The following is a 19,251-nucleotide window of genomic DNA, read 5'->3' as shown; positions in this document are numbered from 1 at the left end:
CTTTATTAGCCCAATATCAATATCCAATTTAGCAATCACATTATCATGATAGTAAAATGCAAATAGAACATAAACATAAATAGTAGAAGACAAGCCATGACAAGAGAACACAAAATGTGGCACCAGCCAGGGACAAACCCCAATGTGGAGAAACCCTTGATCAATTCTTCTTATATTCTTCAATAGTTCAATAGAGAGAGAGATAGTACAAATTTACAAATATGATAATTTATGACATTAGCAGTAAAGCCCTAACCAAAAACTTCAACGCTGGTCAAACATGGTAGAAATCTTCCTTCAAGTAGCTCAGTCAAACCCAGTCAACTTCAGCCTCCAAGGACAAACCCCAACAATCCAAAACAACCCTAAAAACTCCAGTCAAATGCTAGTCAATGAAAGTCAAACTTAGCCAGCAACTAGGGTAGTCAACGCTGGTCAAAACATAGGTCAAATCACCTCGATCTTTGTGCCCAAATTTGCGGCATGCCAAGGAGAAGCAGCCACACCCAAAGCGCAGTCAAAGGGAGGTCAATTCTGGTCAACGCATCCCAAAACAGAAAAGTCTTCCTTCCTTCACACATGCGAGAGAAAGCTACCAGGTTTGCATACCCAATCAAGTGAGGAGAGAGAGATGAGTGTAGATGAGATGATGGAATAATGACTTGAGGTCTCCTCCTTTTATATGCAACGTTGAGGATGAATTGGGGGTAAAAATCTCTGTTTGATTGTTGGTCGACCTTGACAATTTGTCAATAATACAAATAAATTCATATCTTCATTTTTACATGTTGAAATCGGATGATATTTAGATCAATCCTACACCTCTCAAAGAGAGGAATCCAACAAAAATATCAGCTGTCATAAATAAGGTGACCATATGGAGTTTGGCCCCAGTTGCCAATTTTAACACTCCCTCTCAACTAGGGAGAACTCCATCTGCTAGTCGGTACTATCTCTGCCATCAATGCACTACCCTGCACTGCTCTGTTTTGTTCTTCTCTTCTCTGCTAAACTATGAAGAAGAAGAAGTGATCGAGAATGTATCATACCATTCTCTACTGACCCAAAGTCAGTCCTAGATAAAAGAGAGTGTCTCATACCACTCTTACTGACCTGAAGTCAGTTCCAATCAAAACAGGAGTGTGTCATACCATTCTTAATGACTCGAAGTCAGTTCAATTGATCATAGATCAATATCATCCATCGGTAGTACTATGGTCCTTATCCTCATTTCCCTAATCATTGTCCAGATGAGAGATACTTCCCATGAGTCCCAGACTGCATGGGTAGGATGTCTCAGCAAGAGAAGGATGAACCACTCGTCCTGCCTACATGTCGCCATGGGGTATCATAGGGGAAGGCTGAACCACTCACCTTGTACACAAAAAACTATTAGGGGAAGGTTGAACCACTCACCATATGGTTTCTCATCGCTCCAAGAAGTACCCCAACCCCCCGGAGCTCCCAGAGCTCAATGTCCATATCATACAGGACCCTCATAAGAGGGTCTCTCCACGACTCCTAGTCCTTCTCGGAAAGTCAAGAATTTGACCTTTCCCAGGGGCTTTGTCAGAATGTCGGTGACCTTCTCATCAGTCCAAATGTGATGGAGCCTTATTGCTCCTCATTGTACCATATCCCGATTCCCGGATAAAGTGGTACCTGATATCTATGTGCTTGGAGCGATCATGAAATACGTGATTCTCTGATAATCAGATCCCACTCTGGTTGTCACATAGGATCACGGTGGTATCCAACACAGGTCCAAACAACTCACTGAAGAGCTTCCTCAACCAGACAGCTTCACAGGGGGCCATACTCATAGCTATGAATTCAACCTCAGCGGTGCTCAAGGCAATTGACTCCTGCTTCCTGCGCATCTAGGATATCGAAGCAGAACCCAAAGAGAAATAGCACCCAAAGTGCTCTTACGATCCAAAAAACTGTCAGCCCAATCAACATCTAAATAACCATGCAACTTCACATCTCCGACAGTGTATCTCAGTCCTTGAGTGATTGTGCCCCGAAGATATGTCAAAAGATTCTTGGCACCAATCCAATGTAAATGGCTCAACGTATTAATTGCAAAACATATATTCGAACGAGACTTCACCAAGAACATAAGTTCTCCTATGACTTGACAATACTTAGAAGCGTTTCCCAATTCAGGTCCGACAGCAGTACCACATAACTTCTTGAAGTTAAGTTCCATCGGGGTAATCACAGGCTTGCAGTCCACCATCCCAAATCTTTCCAATATCTTCACAACATATTTTCCTTGAGATAGGAAAATTTCTCCTGGATTTTGCCAAACCTCCAACCCTAGGAAGTAGTGCATCAGTTCTAGGTCCTTCATCTCAAATTTGGAAGCTAACTCCCTCTTACATTTGTGAATGAGAGGGTTTGCACCTGTCAGAAAAAGGTCGTCCACATAATGTACCAGTATGAGAGGTTTATCATCTTTAACCTTAAAGTAAAGGCTCGGATCAACTTCACTTCTAGTGAATCTCAGCTTAATCAGATAGCTATCAATCCTCTCATACCAAGCTCGAGGTGTTTGCTTCAAGCCATTGAGAGCCTTCTTCAACTTGCATACATGAGATTCCCGGTCATGAACCTCAAACCCCTCGGGTTGTTCCACATAGACTTCCTCTTTGATTGAGCCATGCAAGAAAGCGATCTTGACATCCATCTAATGTAGGTCCCATCCTTGTGAGATAGCAAGGGCTATGATCGAGCGGATGATGGTGTATCGGGAAACGGGTGCAAATCTCTCATCGTAATCTACACCTTCCTTTTGAGAGAAGCCTCGGGCAACAAAGTGAGCCTTGAACTTTTATGTACTTCCATCAGCTCCATGCTTGATTTTTTAGAGCCACTTAGAGGTGACAACCGATTTGTCCTGGGGTCTAGGGACCACATCCCAGACATCATTCTTCATAATAGACTCGTACTCTTCATTCATAGCATCCTTTCATACTTGTTGCTTCACGTCTTCGTCAAATGATGAAGGTTCATTTTGAATGATAGTGCTCATGGCGGTCAAGTATCCTTGATACTTGTTCGACTTCTTACTCTCACGGAAAGTGCCCCTCGGTGCAATATGTCTCTCAGCATCTTCGAGAGTCTCCCTAAGCCATGAGGGTCTCCTCTTGGAGGAGGAGGGTTCTTGGGGAGGAGGATCAATAGAATCCATAGGTTCATCAACATCCGGCATCATCTCGTCCTCTTTTTCACCCTGTCTTCCGATGTTAGCGTCTTTGTCCTTCCTTAAGATAGGACGGTTATTGATCTTGCTGAGAGCTATATCTTCGTCAAAGGTGACATCATGAGTAATCTCAACTTCCATTTGACCAGCCACATAAATTCTATAGCCCTTAGAATTATCTCTATAGCCCACAAACATTCCTTTCTTCCCAGATGCACCCAATTTGCTTCTTTTCTCTTTTGGCACATGAAAATATACGTGACTTCCAAAAATTCTAAGGTGAGAGACATTGGGTTTCTTACCAGTGAACATTTCTTCGAGAGTCTTGGAGTCCAATGCTTGATGAGGGCATCAGTTATGAACATACATGGCAATATTCGCAGCTTCGGCCCATAGAAACTTTGAATTCCCTTGATCATGAAGCATGGCACGAACAACTTCCACAATAGTATGATTCTTCCTTTCAGGCACACCATTCTGCTCAGAAGTGTATGGTGTTGTGGTCTCCCTCTTAATGCCAGCTTCTCTGCAATAGTCATGGAGTTCATTTGATTCATACTTAGTCCCATTATCAGTCCTCAATATCTTGATTCTCTTCTTGGATTGGTTTTTGATCATGGCTTTGAAGTGACGGAACTAGGTGAACACTTCATCCTTCTTTTTCAAGAAGTAGATCCAAGTCCTGCGTAAAAGTGAGATAATATAAGTATCCTCCCGAAGAGTTTACGGGCATCATACCATATATGTCGGAGTGGATCAACTGCAATATATCGGTGGTCTTGTTATTACTTGACGGGAATGGTTCCCTTGTAAGTTTTCCTTCGGCACATCTCAGACATACACTTGCATGCTCTACTTTGAACTCGGGCATACCTGTCACCATCTGTCTCACAACGGGTAGAGCCTTATAATGAAGATGGGCAAACCTCCAGTGCCATAGTTCAGATTGTAGAGATGTGTCACAAGACATGGCTCCCAAAGGACTTCCTCCAACTTGATACAAAGTGTCAACTCGGAATCCAAGAGTAAAAGCATTTTTAAAATTTATTTTCCAAACACGTACCTTTCCATCAATGAATGCCACCTTGTATCCTTTGTCTTCCATTTCTGAAATGGACATCAGGTTCTTCTTGAGATCATGTACATATAGAACTTCTTGTAAATGAATCGTGTTACCCTGATTCAATTGAAGAGTAACAATCCCTACTCCCTTCACGAGATAGGTGGCATCGTCTCCAAGAATAATCTCCAAGTTTCTCTCATTCTCTATCAGATTAGAGAGAGCTTCCTTGTACTTGGTGAAGTGCCTTGAGGCACCACTATCAATTAGCCAATTCCCAAAAGTCTCTGGAGGAGAGGTAGTGGAGAGGGTCGATATAAGATAGTACTCCTTTTGCTTATTGTTAACAACATTTGGTTCTTCATACATGGAGTTCCTTGCTTTCTTGGAGGGTTGACCATTTCCATCATGTCTTGCATTCCTTTTTCCTTTGCCATTGAACATGCCATTCCTTTTATTGTTGTTGAAGTTACCCCTAGAATGCTTGTGATCATCATCATGTGATGTGTCCCTTCTATTTGGACACTCCCTTGCATAGTGGCCAAACTTATTGCAAACAAAGCACCTACCCTTCCTTCCACCCTTTGATCCAGGGTTTCCATTGAGATGACCTTTAGACCTTGCATTATTTCTCCTTTTGGAATGAGCGGAGAAAGCAGTGGGGTTGCCTTTATTAGAAGGCATTTCTTGATCCACCATTCTTGTTTCTTCTTGAATGCATCTCGACATCAATTCTTCAAACCCTTGAATTCGATCATTATTGAGAATAGTGGTTCTAAATATATACCACTCGGGTGGGAGTCCTCTAAGGGTGGTGATAGTAAGTTCCATGTCAGGAATGACCTCTCCAATCAACATAAGATCATTCTTGATCTTAGTGATCCTTAAGAAGTAGGATTGAATATCCTCGTCCTTGCCCTTCTTAATATCCATTAATTTATATTTGAGAAATAAAATTTGATTTGCATAACTAACCTTGAACACGCTGACCAACCTGTCATAGATCTCCTTGGAGGTGTTCAAATCGGAGATGTAGGCCACCAGACGCTTGTCGATGGAATCTCTGATAATCTTCTTCGCTTTGACTTCAGCCTTGTTGTACTTGTTCTTTGTAGCAGCTAGTGCATTTGAAGGAGGCTCAGGGATTTTACCCCTCACATAATCCAACACTTCTTGTTCTTCCAATGTCAGATCAAGAGACATCTTCCATCCATGATAGTCATAATTTTCATGGAGCTTTTCTTCAGCCGGGAAGTGGGATGAGGAACCCATTGAGCCTTTTGTCCTTGTCCAATTGTCTTCGGTGATTGCTCTTTCACTCTTGCTTGGGCTTTGTCTTCACCTCACCTCTGATACCATGTTAATTTTAGGTATGATTTATGCTTAAGAACAATTTACTTCAATTTCTTTATTAGTTGATCCAAACTTGATCTTGTATAAAAACCTCTAAGTCTAAAGTCTTCATTTGATTTCATAGCGCAAGTGAAGGAATGGCGGAAAACAGGGTGAAGCAGAGAGCGAAGTATCGCTGCACAAGAGCCGTCGGATTGGCCAAATTAAATCAGCGATATCGCATCGGCGGAGAGGCTAGCGGAGTACATCGGAGGCAGCCCTAAGGGAAATGCGACTGTGATCGACGACACAACGTGGACCATTAATCGAGCGCGCAGATCAACGACGTAGATTATAGATCGCATCGTAGATTTGCCAAAGGGAGGACTTACCGAAGGCCGAAGACTATGCGATATGCGCAGACCCGAAATGGTTTATAAATGTGGCTTTATGTTATTTGAGTTCCGAGGTAAACGGTATTTCGGGCAGGCTTCAGGTGGTAAGCAGTATTGGAGAGGCTCCGACGGATTCCATACACTGGCTGACACATAGCATGCCGCAGGGGAGAGAAAACCACTTTTTCGGGCGGGTAATCTCCGTGCAAGTGGGCCACACAAAATAGCTGTCAGCCATTGGATTGGAGATCGTGGATCAATGCGTGGAATACAAAGGGATTATGACCTGTAGCCAATGCGACTTGCGATTGAGATCAAGGCAGACCCAAGAGGATTATAGGGCGGACTTTATATCGTTTGAAGTCTGGCTTTGTCGTTTCAGTCGGATTTTCCACTGTTTCAATGTATTTCTGTGTATTCCCTGTGTAAACAGAAAAGTGTGTTCTCAGAGATTTTCACCCACGCCCGGTCCTTCCGTTTGTAAACAGGTGGCCTCAATGCCTTAAGCATTTTTGCAATGATTGTTTAAATGCTTAGCAGGGAGATGAAGGGACAATGCTGGAAGCCAGAGAGCCCACGAAGGGGATTTAACTAACAACACTGATAGGCTTAAAAGCCATTCAATGGCAGCACAAAAAAAAAGAAGTCATTTGAAGACAGTGAGTCAGTCAGATTGAGGTAGATTGAATAGAGGAACAGGACAGAGAGAGTCTGTGCACTCTTTTAGACTCGAGGTTTTCGAGCAGATCCCTATTTGATGTCACTGTTGGTTGAGAATATGTTTTTGAGCTCACGCTTGTAATAATATGTTCTTGAAGACTTAATATAGTGGACGACACTGAAAGCTGGACCAGGAGACGTAGCCAGGAAGTCTGGTGAACTCCTTGATTATTTGTTGTGTTGATGTGTGCGTCTGTTATGTTTTCTGACTATTCATTGTCTATATTATTTGCAATCTTTTTGATCTGTTGCACTAAATAATATAGGCATTCCTGCACATGAGTCTGTAATATCTATTCTTCTTGATTTAGTATCCATTCCAGATAAAGTGGTAACAGAGCTTTTGGTTTTGGTTTTATTAAGGTTAGACAAGCTTGTGCTGGATTTTGAATGCTAACTAGATTAAAACTTAGACTAGGAGAAGAAGAACTTGTTGAGGCTAATCCGGAAATTGGAAGTCTTTTCTCAGAGGAGAATGGCAGAAGAAGCTCCATTGGGATCAGAATCTCAATTTATAGAAAGTTTCAAGACACTCCAAGCCATGGTGGAAGAGATGTATCTGGAGTTTAAAAAGGGCCGAGGTGAAAGCATTGCAACACCCAAACCAGACAAAGGAGCAGAGGAACCTGTTCTAGTTGCCCCTCCAGAAGGCAAAAGGAAAGGGGAAATGCCTCCTCCACCATCTCCTCCATCATCATCTTCTTCGCATAACACTAGCTCTTCTAAGAAGAAGAAGAAAACTTCCTTAATCAAATTAGATGTGAAGTTTGATTTGCCAATTTATGATGGAGAACTCAATGCAGAAAATCTAGATAATTGGATAAGACAAATTGATGTATATTGTAGGGTACAGAACGCTGATTCAAAAAGGAAGAAGATTCAGCTGGCTAGCCTTCGACTTGGAGGAACTGCACTAGTATGGTGGGAAGGCAAGACACAAGCTGATTTGCAAAAACATGGTAAAATCATTTCAACCTAGAATGAATTTGTTTCTACCATCCAAAAACAATTCTATCCTTTAGCTTACACGCAACAGACAATGATGAGTTGGCAAACTCGTTGCCAGTTGAAGGGTCAAAGTGTATAAAGTTATACTCAGGAATTCAGGAAAAGAGTTTTAACTCTAGGTATATCATTAGACTCACCTGAGACTTTATTGAAGTATATAGGTGGTCTTCATATCTATTTAAAGCATACTATTCTCATGTTTAATCCCACTAGCTTAGATGATGTATCAGTTCAAGCCACACATCTAGAAGCTTGAGGTAAGAATGTAAACCCAGAGGTTAGGGGATCATCTAAATATTTTGTAAGCAAGAGAAAGGAAAAGAAGAAACTGAAATGGAAGGAGAAGACAACAAACACTGTAAAGAAGGATAAACCTTCATGCACTCATTGCAAAAAAGAAGGAAACGATGAGGCACATTGTTGGTCTTTGCATCCAGAACAGAGACCTAAGAAGTTCGGTGGTAAGGAGAGAAAGAATGTTGCTGCTATTCAGCAGGACTTGGGATCAGATTCATGCGATGAAACAACAATTATAGCCACAGGTATTAAAGGTAAAGATTCTGAAGCATCCACAAGTAATTCTTCACAATGTGTTGATAATGAAAATAATGAGAGGGAAAGAAATGAGCTTTTTCGTATTAGAGTAATTTCCAAGCACAATAAGATTGATACTTTATTTGATAGTGGATCACAAGTAAATTTGATTTCTGAAACAATTGTAAAGAAGTTTGGATTACAAACAAAACCTCGTGAGAATCCATATCCATTAGGTTGGGTGTGTGATAAAACAAAGCTACAAGTAACGAGACAATGTAAACTTAGGTTTGCTATTGGATCAACATTTGTAGATGAGGTTGAATTAGATATAGCTCCATTGGATATATGTGGTATTGTTTTGGAATTCCATACTTGTATGATAGGAAAGCTATTTTCTATAGAGTTGAGAATAAGTATCAACTCACTAAAAATGGAATAGAATGCATTATAAGAGCTCATAAACTCAAAGGTAACTATTCTCTCATAAACTCAAGACAGATGAAAAGAATTGTGAATTCACGTAAGCAATTTTTACTAATGGTTGTAAAGGCAAAGGATCCTGAAAACAACGCATTTGAAGGCTATGATTATAAACAGACGTTGATTTAGTTAAAGTTGTTTCAGAGTATGATGTTCTATTTCAAGAATCAAAGGGTCTGCCACCCAAGCGAGAAATAGTACATGATATTTATTTGTAGCAAGATGCTCCATTACCTAACATTGGAATGTACAGGTTGTCAGCTTTAGAAAATGCAGAGATAAAGAAGCAGGTATAGGAGTTGCTCGATAAAGGGTTTATACGACCAAGCACATCACCATGTGGATCTCCAATCGTGCCAGTGAGAAAGAAAGATGGTTTGTGGAGAATGTGCATTGGTTATAGAGCACTAAATAAAATAACGATCAAGAATCGTTATCCTCTTCCTCGTATTGAAGATTTATTAGATCAATTGAAATAAGTAGTTTACTTTTCTAAGTTAGACTTGCGAAGTGGTTATTATCAGGTCAGAGTTGTAGAACAGGATGCATGGAAGACTACTTTCAAGACAAAGCAAGGACTTTATGAATGGTTGGTTATGCCTTTTGGCTTAACTAATGCTCTTGCTACATTTATGAGAGTCATGAATGATGTACTCAAACCATTTATTGATGATTTTGTAATTGTTTATTTAGATGACATTCTTGCTTTTAATAAGACATGGGAAGACCATGTAAAGCATGTGAAGCAGACTTTAGATGTTTTAGAAAGAGAAAATCTCTATGTAAAACTGTCAAAATGTGAATTTGGCAGAACATCTTTAAATTATTTGGGTTATATTGTAGGGGGTGGTGAATTGAAGATAGATCCCTCTAAGGTTGAAGTCATTGTGAACTGGCCTAAACCCAAATCTGCTACAGAGGTTAGGAGTTTCCCAGGGGTAGCACAATACTGGAGAAAGTTTATTGCTAACTTTTCTTTTATTGCAGCTCCATTACATGCTTTAACAAGATTGAAACAAGTGTTTAAGTGGGGAGACAAACAACAAAAATCCTTAAACACCTTAAAAGAGAAAATCAGTACAACACCAGTACTAGCACTGCCAGATCTTCAACATCCATTTGAGATGGAGACAGATGCCAGTGACTATGCCATGGGAGCAGTGTTGATGCAACACGGAAAACCCATATGCTATCATTCTGAGACATTTACTTATGTAGTAGTTAATTATCCCACATATGATAAAGAATTGTATGCATTAGTACAAATTGTGAAAAAGTGGAAACATTACCTAATGGGTAAAGAAACAATCATACATACAGATCATCAACCACTTCAATATTTGTAGTCACAAACTAAATTGTAGCAATCAAGACATTATAGGTGGATGGGTTTTCTACAACAATTTCATCTTGTTATCAGATATAAGAAGGGCATACACAATAAGGTTGCAGACATGTTATCAAGACCAATTATAAATGCATCAACTATACTTAGGCATAGCTCAGTAATGCATGAAAGTTACATTGAACAATATGTTCAAGATGTAGATTTTAAAGATGTATATGCAACTTTAAGTCATGGAAAGCAAGTAAAAGAATTGGATTATTATGTAAAGGACCAACTCTTATATCATTTGGAAAAGTTATGCATTCCACAAACTGAAAGAGTTAACATAATCCGAGAAGCACATACTTCTCTCATATTAGGTCATTTTGGTGTAAGTAAAACAGTTACACAATTGCAAAGGTTTTGTTATTGGCCAAGAATGCATGAGATAGTTTCTAGATAAATCAAAGGGTGTCCTATGTGTGCTACAAGAAAACACAATAATCGGAAATTAGGCTTGTACACTCCACTTCCAATTCCTTCTCGTCCTTGGGAAAGTGTTTCCATGGATTTTGTTGGAGGATTGCCAAAATCTAGGAAAGGTCATGATTATTTGTATGTTGGTGTGGATAGGTTCAGTAAAATGTGTATCTTGATACCATGTAACAAGCAGGTTATAGCTAAACAAACATCGAAGTTGTTATTTCAGAATGTATGGATTCATTTTGGGTTACCCACTTCTATTGTATCTAATCGAGATTCTCGATTTGTTGGGAAGTTTTGGTAAAATCTATGATAGTTAATGGAGACCAGATTAAAGAAAAACACAACATTTCATCCACAAACAGATGGTCAGACAGAAGTGGTCAACAAGACAGTGATCCAGCTACTTAGAGGCTATTGCAGCAAGCATCCCAAGCTTTGGGATGAGCATTTGTGTTATGTGCAGCATGCTTACAATCGTGCCAATCACTCTTCTACTCAGAGATCTCATTTTGAGACTTGTTTTGGTTTTATACCAAAGTTTCCCTTGGATTTTGTCTTTGGTAAAGACATAACAGTTGATGGACACAATGATGTGGACAAAACAACCAAGTTCATTGAACAAATCCAAAAAATTCACCAAGCAATACAGGAACCACTGGAAAGAAGTCAAGCCAAATACAAGGCAAGACATGACAAGCATCGAGTTGAACATAGTTTTCAAGTTGGTGATCAAGTCTGGCTGTACATTAGCAAAGACATAATGCGAGGTGAAGGTAAGAAGCTAAAACCAATAAGGTATGGACCTTTCAAGATACTTGATAAAATTGGTGAAAATTCTTTTCGCCTTGATTTTCCAGCTTATATGCAGATCTATTCAGTTGCTAATGCAGAAAACTTGAGATTGTATGAACCTTCATTAATTGAAGATCCTGAAGAGCAAAGTCAGTTGCCTTCTATTGGGGATTTGTTGCTTGAGTATCTCAATGAGTTACAAGAGGACACAGTTCTGGACAGGAAGGTAAGAACTACGTGTCAAGGGGATGTTGAGTACCTGAGAGTAGGACTTAAAGGTCCAAATCCAAGCAAGGCACGATCGATAGAAATTGGACAAGTGAGGGAACTGTATCCTCACTTGATCGATACCTAAAACCAACTTTTGGTGGTCCAAAAGCTTTTCAATGGGAAGGCGTGATCCAAACTGGATCTTGTATAAAAATCTCTAAGTCTAAAGTCTTCATTTGATTTCATAGCACAAGTGAAGGAATGGCGGAAAACAGGGTGAAGAGGAGAGCGAAGTATTGCTGCATAGGAGCCGTCAGATTGGCTAGATCAACGACCCAGATTAAATTGGCGATATTGCATCGGCAGAGAGGCCAACGGAGTACATCAGAGGTGGCCCTAAGGGAAATGCGACTATGATCGGTGACACAACGTGGACCGTTAATCGAGCGCGCAGATCAACGACGAAGATTACATATCGCATTGCAAATTTACCAAAGGGAGGACTTACCACAGGCCGAAGACTATGCGATATGCATGGACCCGAAAGGGTTTATAAATGCGGCTTTATGTTATTTGAGTTCCGAGGTAAACGGTATTTCAGGCAGTAAGCAGTCTTGGAGAGGCTCCGCCCGATTCCATACCCGACACGTAGAATGCCGCAGGAGAGAGAAAATCGCTTTTTCGGGCGGGTAATCTCCGTGCAAGTGAGCCACCCGAAATGGCTGTCAGCTGTTGGATTGGAGATCATGGATCAACGGTGTGGAATACAAAGGGATTATGACCCATAGCCAATGCGACTTGCGATTGCGATCAAGGAGGACACAAGAGGATTATAGGGCAGACTTTATATTGTTTGAAGTTCGGCTTTGGCGTTTCGGTCGGATTTTCCACTGTTTCAGTGTATTTCCGTGTATTCCCTATGTAAACAGAAAAGTGTGTTCTCAGGGATTTTCACTCACGCTCGGTCCTTCCGTTTGTAAACTGGTGGCCTCAATGCCTTAAGCGTTTTTTCAATGATTGTTTAAACGCTCAGCAGGGAGATGAAGGGATAGCGCCAGGAGCCAGAGAGCCCAAGAAGGGGATTGAACCGACAGTGCCGATAGGCTTAAAATCCATTCAATGGCAACATAAAATATTAAAAAAAAAGTCAGTTGAAGACAGTCAGTCAGTCAGATTGAGGTCGATTGAATAGAGGAACAGGATAGAGGGAGAGTCTGTGCACTCTTTTGGACTCGAGGTTTTCGAGCAGATCCCTCTTTGATGTCACTGTTGGTTGAGACTCTGTTTTTGAGCTCACTCTTGTAATAATATGTTCTTGAAGACTTAATATAGAGGTCGACACTGAAAGTTGGACCAGGAGACATAGCCAGGAAGCCTAGTGAACTCCTTGATTATTTGTTGTGTTGATGTGTGTCTCTTATGTTTTTTGACTGTTCATTGTCTATATTATTCGCAATCTTTTCTATCCGTTGCACTAAATAATATAGGCATTCCCGCACATGGGTATGTAATACCTTTTCTTCTTTATTTAGTATCCATTTCGGATCATTAGCCCAATATCAATATCCAATTTATCAATCACATCAACATGATAGTAAAATGCAGATAGAACATAAACATAAACAGTAGAAGACAAGCCAAGACAAGAGGACACAAGATGTGGCACCATCCAAGGACAAATCCCAATGTGGGAAAGCCTTGATCAATTCTTCCTATATTCTTCAATAGTTTAGCAGAGAGAGATAGTAGAAATTTACAAATATGATAATTTATGACAATAGAAGTAAAGCCTTAACCAAAAAAGTCAACGTTGGTCAAACAAGGCAGAAATCTTTCTTCAAGCAGCTTGGTCAAACCCAATCAACTTCGGCCTCCAACAACAAACCCAAACAGTCTAAAACAGCCCCGAAAAGTCTGGTCAAATGCTGGTCAATGAAAGTCAAACTGCAGCCAGCAACTAGGGCAGTCAATGTTGGTCAAACCAGAGGTCAGATCACCTCGGTTTCCGTGCCCAAATCTACGGCCTGCCAAGGAGAAGCAGCCACACCCAAAGTGCAGTCAAAGGGAGGTCAACGTTGGTCAACGCAACCCAAAACAGAAAAGTCCTCCTTCCTTCACACATGTGAGAGAAAGCTGCTAGATTTGCGTACCCAATCAAGTGAGGAGAGAGAGATGAGTGAAGATGAGATGATGGAATAATGACTTGAGGTCTCCTCCTTTTATATGCAACGTTGAGGATGAACTTGGGATAAAAATAACTGTTTTGATTGTTGGCCGACCTTGACAATTTGTCAGTAATACAAATAAATTCATATCTTCATTTTTACATGTCGGAATCGAATTATCTTTAGATCAATCCTACACCACTCGAAGAGAGGAATCCAACAAAAATATCAGTGGTCATAAATAAAGTGACCCATATGGAGTTTGACCCTAGTTTCCAATTTTGACAAATGCTCACAACCTGTATAGAAAGTTGTTCATAAATTAATTAAGCTTTAGTCTTGAAATTATTAAAGTTTGAAGGTGAATTTATTAAGACTTGGTCTAAGAACTCTTTCAAAACAATCACTGTAAATATTCCTTTTGTTAGACTTTTGCACAACTAGGAGGAGACCTTTTCCAAATAGGAGGACTAAAATTCCAACTCCCTTCAAATGAAATATGTGACAAGTATACCAGGCCTTTGTTATAAGAGAATATTAAAAACCAGTTGTAGAAGGTCTTGCACACAAGTATTAGTAGTTATCCTTGCAAGATAATGAGATTACAACTTTGGAAACCAATTAAGGACAGAGGGTAAACAACCCTAAAACCCTTACGGTCAGATCCCAAAATTCTGATTTAATTCTGAGTTAAAAATTAATTAAATTCAAAGGGATTTCGATAAGGTTTTCAAGGCTTTTGGCCTTCAAGAAGAGTAGCCCTTGGCTTGGCTCGTAAAAACACAATTTCAAACAAGAAATAGCGTGAGGAATTTTTGCAAAGGTAATCTTGAAATTTGTATGGAAGAGTCCTTCTGCAAAAACACAAAATTAGCTTCAAAATATTTGCAACAGGGGAAAGAAATGCTCATTGACTTTCAACAAAATTAAGCAATGATTTCCAAATGCTCACAACTAGCCCAAAATTTGGTTACAAGTCACTTACAAAACTTAACAAAAATTTTCACAAGTTAGAGAGAATGTTATCTCTTAGGGCTCTCAGCCTCTGCAAAGAAAACTCAGTTAGATCAATGATACCTATGCCAAACAAACTGATGAAAAACCCTTAAAATCAATGAATTCAGACCTGCAAAATGAATATTAGCTTTGAAAAATTAATTGCAGTAAATATATGATGCCTTTAATGCCTAAACAAGTGATAAACCTTTGAGAAATTTTGATTTTAAAATCTAGAAAGAAACTCTCTGATGCCTATGTTCAACACATTTAAACTCAGAAATTGATTTCAGAAATTTTGACGATGGGTCCCTTAATACTTAAAAGCTTAAATTTCTCAAAAAAATCAAGGGTTAGCATATAATATAACGATTCACAGGTAGAAATGCAGCTTTCTCTAAAAGAATTTCGATGAAAAAAGCCTGCAGAACAAAAATTTCTTGCCCAAATTTAGATGATAAACCTTTGCACGAAAGATGTTAGACCATTATGGAACCAAATGATGGTTAAATGTCACAAAATTTATTTGAGCCACAAAAATGCAGAATTTTTGTCACTAAGGCTAGGAGAGGCCTCTCAAGGCTCTTGGCCTTACCCCAAAAAAGAATTAGGAAATTATCAAAATTGAAAACTCGAATAAAATTCGATTTGAGACCAAGAATGTGCCTCAAAACCCTGCAGCTGCCAAAAAAATGACATCAAAATAATCTCAAGCCACAAATTTGTAATAAAACCCTTGCGGCCCTATCAGATGTTCAATTTTGGAGTGAAATGTAAGGCATCTAAGGCTGCAACCTTCTCAATTCCATAATCGAAATCAAAATCCCTGAAAAGTTTGGTTTTCGGCTTAAGAGAAGGGCTTGAATTTGATTGTCCCTCACAAATTTAATTTGTTCCTCTTCAAACCCTACAAACAAAATAAAGTTTCCACGCTCTCTCTAAACCTGTTAGGAAAACAAAATAAGTGACATGTATATACAATAATAAAAATGCCAAAGGGTTATGGGTAGAAATGATTATAGAAAAATATATTCACAAAAATTACAAAGTTGTCGTAGTATTAGCTTCTTAAATAGCAAGTTTTCAATTAACGGTCAAATAAAATGAAACTTCATATAATTTTCCCCGTTTTTTTTTCGATATAGATAAGAATATATATATATATATATATATATATATATATATATATATATATATATAACAAGCTCTAAAAAAACATATATTTTTATTAATGGTTCTTTAATTTAAATAAATAAATAAAATGAAAGATTTTTTTCAAGCCCAAGCCTAGAAACCATGCGATAAATATATTAGATAAGTCCTTTAAGTGAAATAGAATGGATTCTCCCACTTAATAACTCAAGAGTTGGTTAACTTAAGCATCGCCTCACGCTTGAGATCTGATTCAACTAAATATTTTTTACACAACTCAGAAAGATTTTGTTAGCTTCAGATGAGATAGGAAAAATATAATGGAAGAAAATTCTAGCAACTTAAACAAAAGCACGGTGGCCAAAACCAATCCTAAAATATTTTTCAGATCTGATTACTAGTGTAAGATAACTATACACAAATAATTCTAAGTAAGCAAATGAAGTAGAAAATAAGATCACCAGTAGAAAATTAAGCTCAAGAATTCATTACCATATCCATAAAAGAAGAGCCACAATATTTCACCCCAAAGACTTGTGTATTATTATTTCAAAATAGAAAGAACGCTTCGAGAGCAAAAAGCCAGAGCACAACATATATGTTACAATGAGGAGCATATGCTTCCTTTATAGAAAAAATGAGATCTCTAGAAGCTCTTCCAAGTGAAAAACGGCTAGTTCCATGAAGGTGCACAGATTTGACTTGATCTTGGCTGATTAAATGCTTGATCCATGTCAAAATAATCTCCACCGTTGATTGCTTGAGAAAAAAATTGAATTCCTTGATGCTGCTTTTTTTCTTGGTCCAAGAAATATTTTTTTGACCTTTTCTCCTTGAAAAATCCCCATTCACTTAACCAACTTGGACCACAAATTCGATTTTCATTAAAAAATCAAATTTTCTTGGAATTAATTCCTATTTTCTAGACCAAAAAACACTTTCTTGAACTTTTGCTTGCCTGATTTATGGAGATTCCCTTCTTGGAAAGTGCATGTGCATATTCCCCTTTTTTAATATTTTTCTCATTTTTATTTTCTGACCAAATTCCAACTAATTATTTAACCATTTAATTACTAGAAAACCAAAAATAAAAATAATAATTTTTTTATTTAAAATTAAGTAATTTTCTGGCTTACGATTCTAATTTATTTTAGCCAGAAAAATTAGTTAAAACATACTAAAGGGTATTAATAAATTTTTCCACCCTTAAATATTTAGGACATGGTGTCTAAATATAAGGGACCATGCACCAAAATATTTTTACATCAAGATATTACAATTAATTCAACCCTTGAAAGAGGAAAACACCTTTAGACATAAACCTTTAATAATTTACCCAATTCTCCGACACAATATGATCTAGTAGACCAAGTGACTTGTAATAAAATAATTTAGACAATTAGCTTAAATTATTCCCAAATCACTTTTATAGAAGACTCTACTAAGAGCACTAAGACTCAACTAAGACCTTGACGATAAATCCCACCCTAGCTTTTGGGTGAGGCTGGAGGGAAAAACTCTGTCGATCATTCGTGTTTAGAAATACAAACAATCAGTGAGACAAAAAACCTCATAGGATGAAATTTGTTGTCAAAATAATAGGTTTACCTAGGTTTGTTACATAATTAAACGGTCATACTAGTCATTTACAATAAACTTGTAAAATCTGGGTTCACAATTCTGATGAACTAACGAATGATGATGATGAATTTGGATATTTGACTGTTCAAACAAAATGGAATTCCTTTGCAAAAATGTGTATTGCTATAGGGTAGTTGACATAGAGTGGTCAACATCTGGCTCTACTTGGCAACACGTTGCTTCACTGAAAGAATGTGAGAATCCAGCATCTGCACCCAAGCAATACAAAAGTTCATATAAGTAGCGTCCATCCAAATATAATCTAAAAATCATCATATAACATTAAGTACATGAAATAGAAGCTCTGTAAATAGAAATTATTCTTCTATCATGAAAAGTAAATCTATTTTAAAGATAGAAACAAAAATATTGAAAACAAAATCTAGAATAACAAGGAGCAAGGTTATAAATACAATACAGAAAATGCCCTTATGGCATAAGATGTCATCTTTGTAAAACAGCTTGAGCATCTGACCATTCGTAGGTAAGTCTAGTGGTTCACCATCCAATGTGCTCAAATGAAATGAATTTGGTGCAGCGAGGCCTCTGATGACATAAGGTCCTAGCCACAAGATGTCGAACTTCCATGACTTCCTGACTTCTCATTCCAACAATCCCATAATAGTACCAAGTCTCCCACCTACAAAGATCTAGCTTGAGATGATTTATCAAAGCTTTTCTTAACATCATATTGATTTTTACACATTATTAAAAGCTTCTCTGTGAGTTTCATCCAATTCAACAATTTGCTTAATTCTATGTTGAACAACATCTTTGTCAGTAGAGAAATGTTGAAGGAGTTGATAAGATGGCAATTTAAGGTGCACATTCAAAGTTACATCCAACCCATAAACCAATTCAAATGGACTTTTACCATTAGATTTCTTCTTTGTAATCTTATCTGCCCACAATGCATACTTGATTTTTCTATCCCAAACTCGCTTATTGTCTCCTACTATCTTTTTAATAATGGTTATAAGATTCTTATTACTAGATTCTCCAAGACCATTTCCTTGAGAATAATAGTTAGATGAATGAGACAAGATAATGTCGTATTTAAAACAAAATGATGAAAACACTGAAGAACTAAGAGCTTTGACATTATTGGTAGTAATTTTAGCAGGGACACCAAATTGAGTAATGATTTTATCTTCAATAAAGTCCATAAAAACCTTTTCAGTGGCATTCTTAGTAGAAATGGCTTCAACCCACTTAGTGAAATAATTAGTAGCAGTTAATATCCATAAGTAGCCATTGTTATAATTTTCATGAAATTTCCCAATGAAACCCATACCCCAATGCTGAAAAGGAGCTTCAACAATAACAAGTTGTAAAGGCAGGGCAACTAACTTTTTCTTCCCAGTGAATAGTTGACAATCTTGGCAACACCTAACATACTTGTGCACATCATAAAAGATTGAAGGCCAATAATAACTAGCGCTTGGGATTTTGTGGGTGGTTGTCTTTGCAGCGTAATGACCACCACAAAATCTTGAACGAAACTCAGAGATAAGCTTTTTCGATTCAACTTCGTTAACACACCTAAGTATTATTCCTTCGAGATCCCTCCATCTAAGGCCATCCTTCATGATGCAATACTTAGTTTCTTTTAATCTAAGAGTTCCTCTTATGAGCAACTAAATGGTTAGGACATGTAAGATTTTGCATATAATAAATAATGTCTGTGTACCAATCAATTTCTCCTAACCTTTGAAGCTCAAGTGAAGTTGAAGAATTACTTT

The 19,251-nt window shown here is 38.2% G+C and overlaps 1 protein-coding gene across 1 annotated transcript; it reads right to left on the bottom strand.

Moving 5' to 3' along the window:
- Positions 1 to 18,207: 18,207 nt before the first annotated feature.
- Positions 18,208 to 18,675, bottom strand: LOC149142380 (uncharacterized). Its single transcript, XM_089451465.1, has one exon. The coding sequence runs from the start codon at positions 18,673 to 18,675 to the stop codon at positions 18,208 to 18,210; it is 468 nt and encodes a 155-aa protein (XP_089307591.1).
- Positions 18,676 to 19,251: the final 576 nt, after the last annotated feature.

The sequence above is a fragment of the Pinus tabuliformis genome, chromosome X (genome assembly GCF_031772625.1).
Source record: "Pinus tabuliformis cultivar Carrire ecotype Pingquan chromosome X, CPIR1, whole genome shotgun sequence".
In the NCBI taxonomy this organism is placed as follows: domain Eukaryota; kingdom Viridiplantae; phylum Streptophyta; class Pinopsida; order Pinales; family Pinaceae; genus Pinus; species Pinus tabuliformis.
Note: the sequence above shows the minus strand (reverse complement) of the source record. Positions and strands in the feature narration are given on the sequence as shown.

Coding starts and splice junctions, on each gene's coding strand:
- LOC149142380 (XM_089451465.1), bottom strand. CDS start 18,675: ATGGACTTTATTGAAGATAAAATCATTACTCAATTTGGTGTCCCTGCT.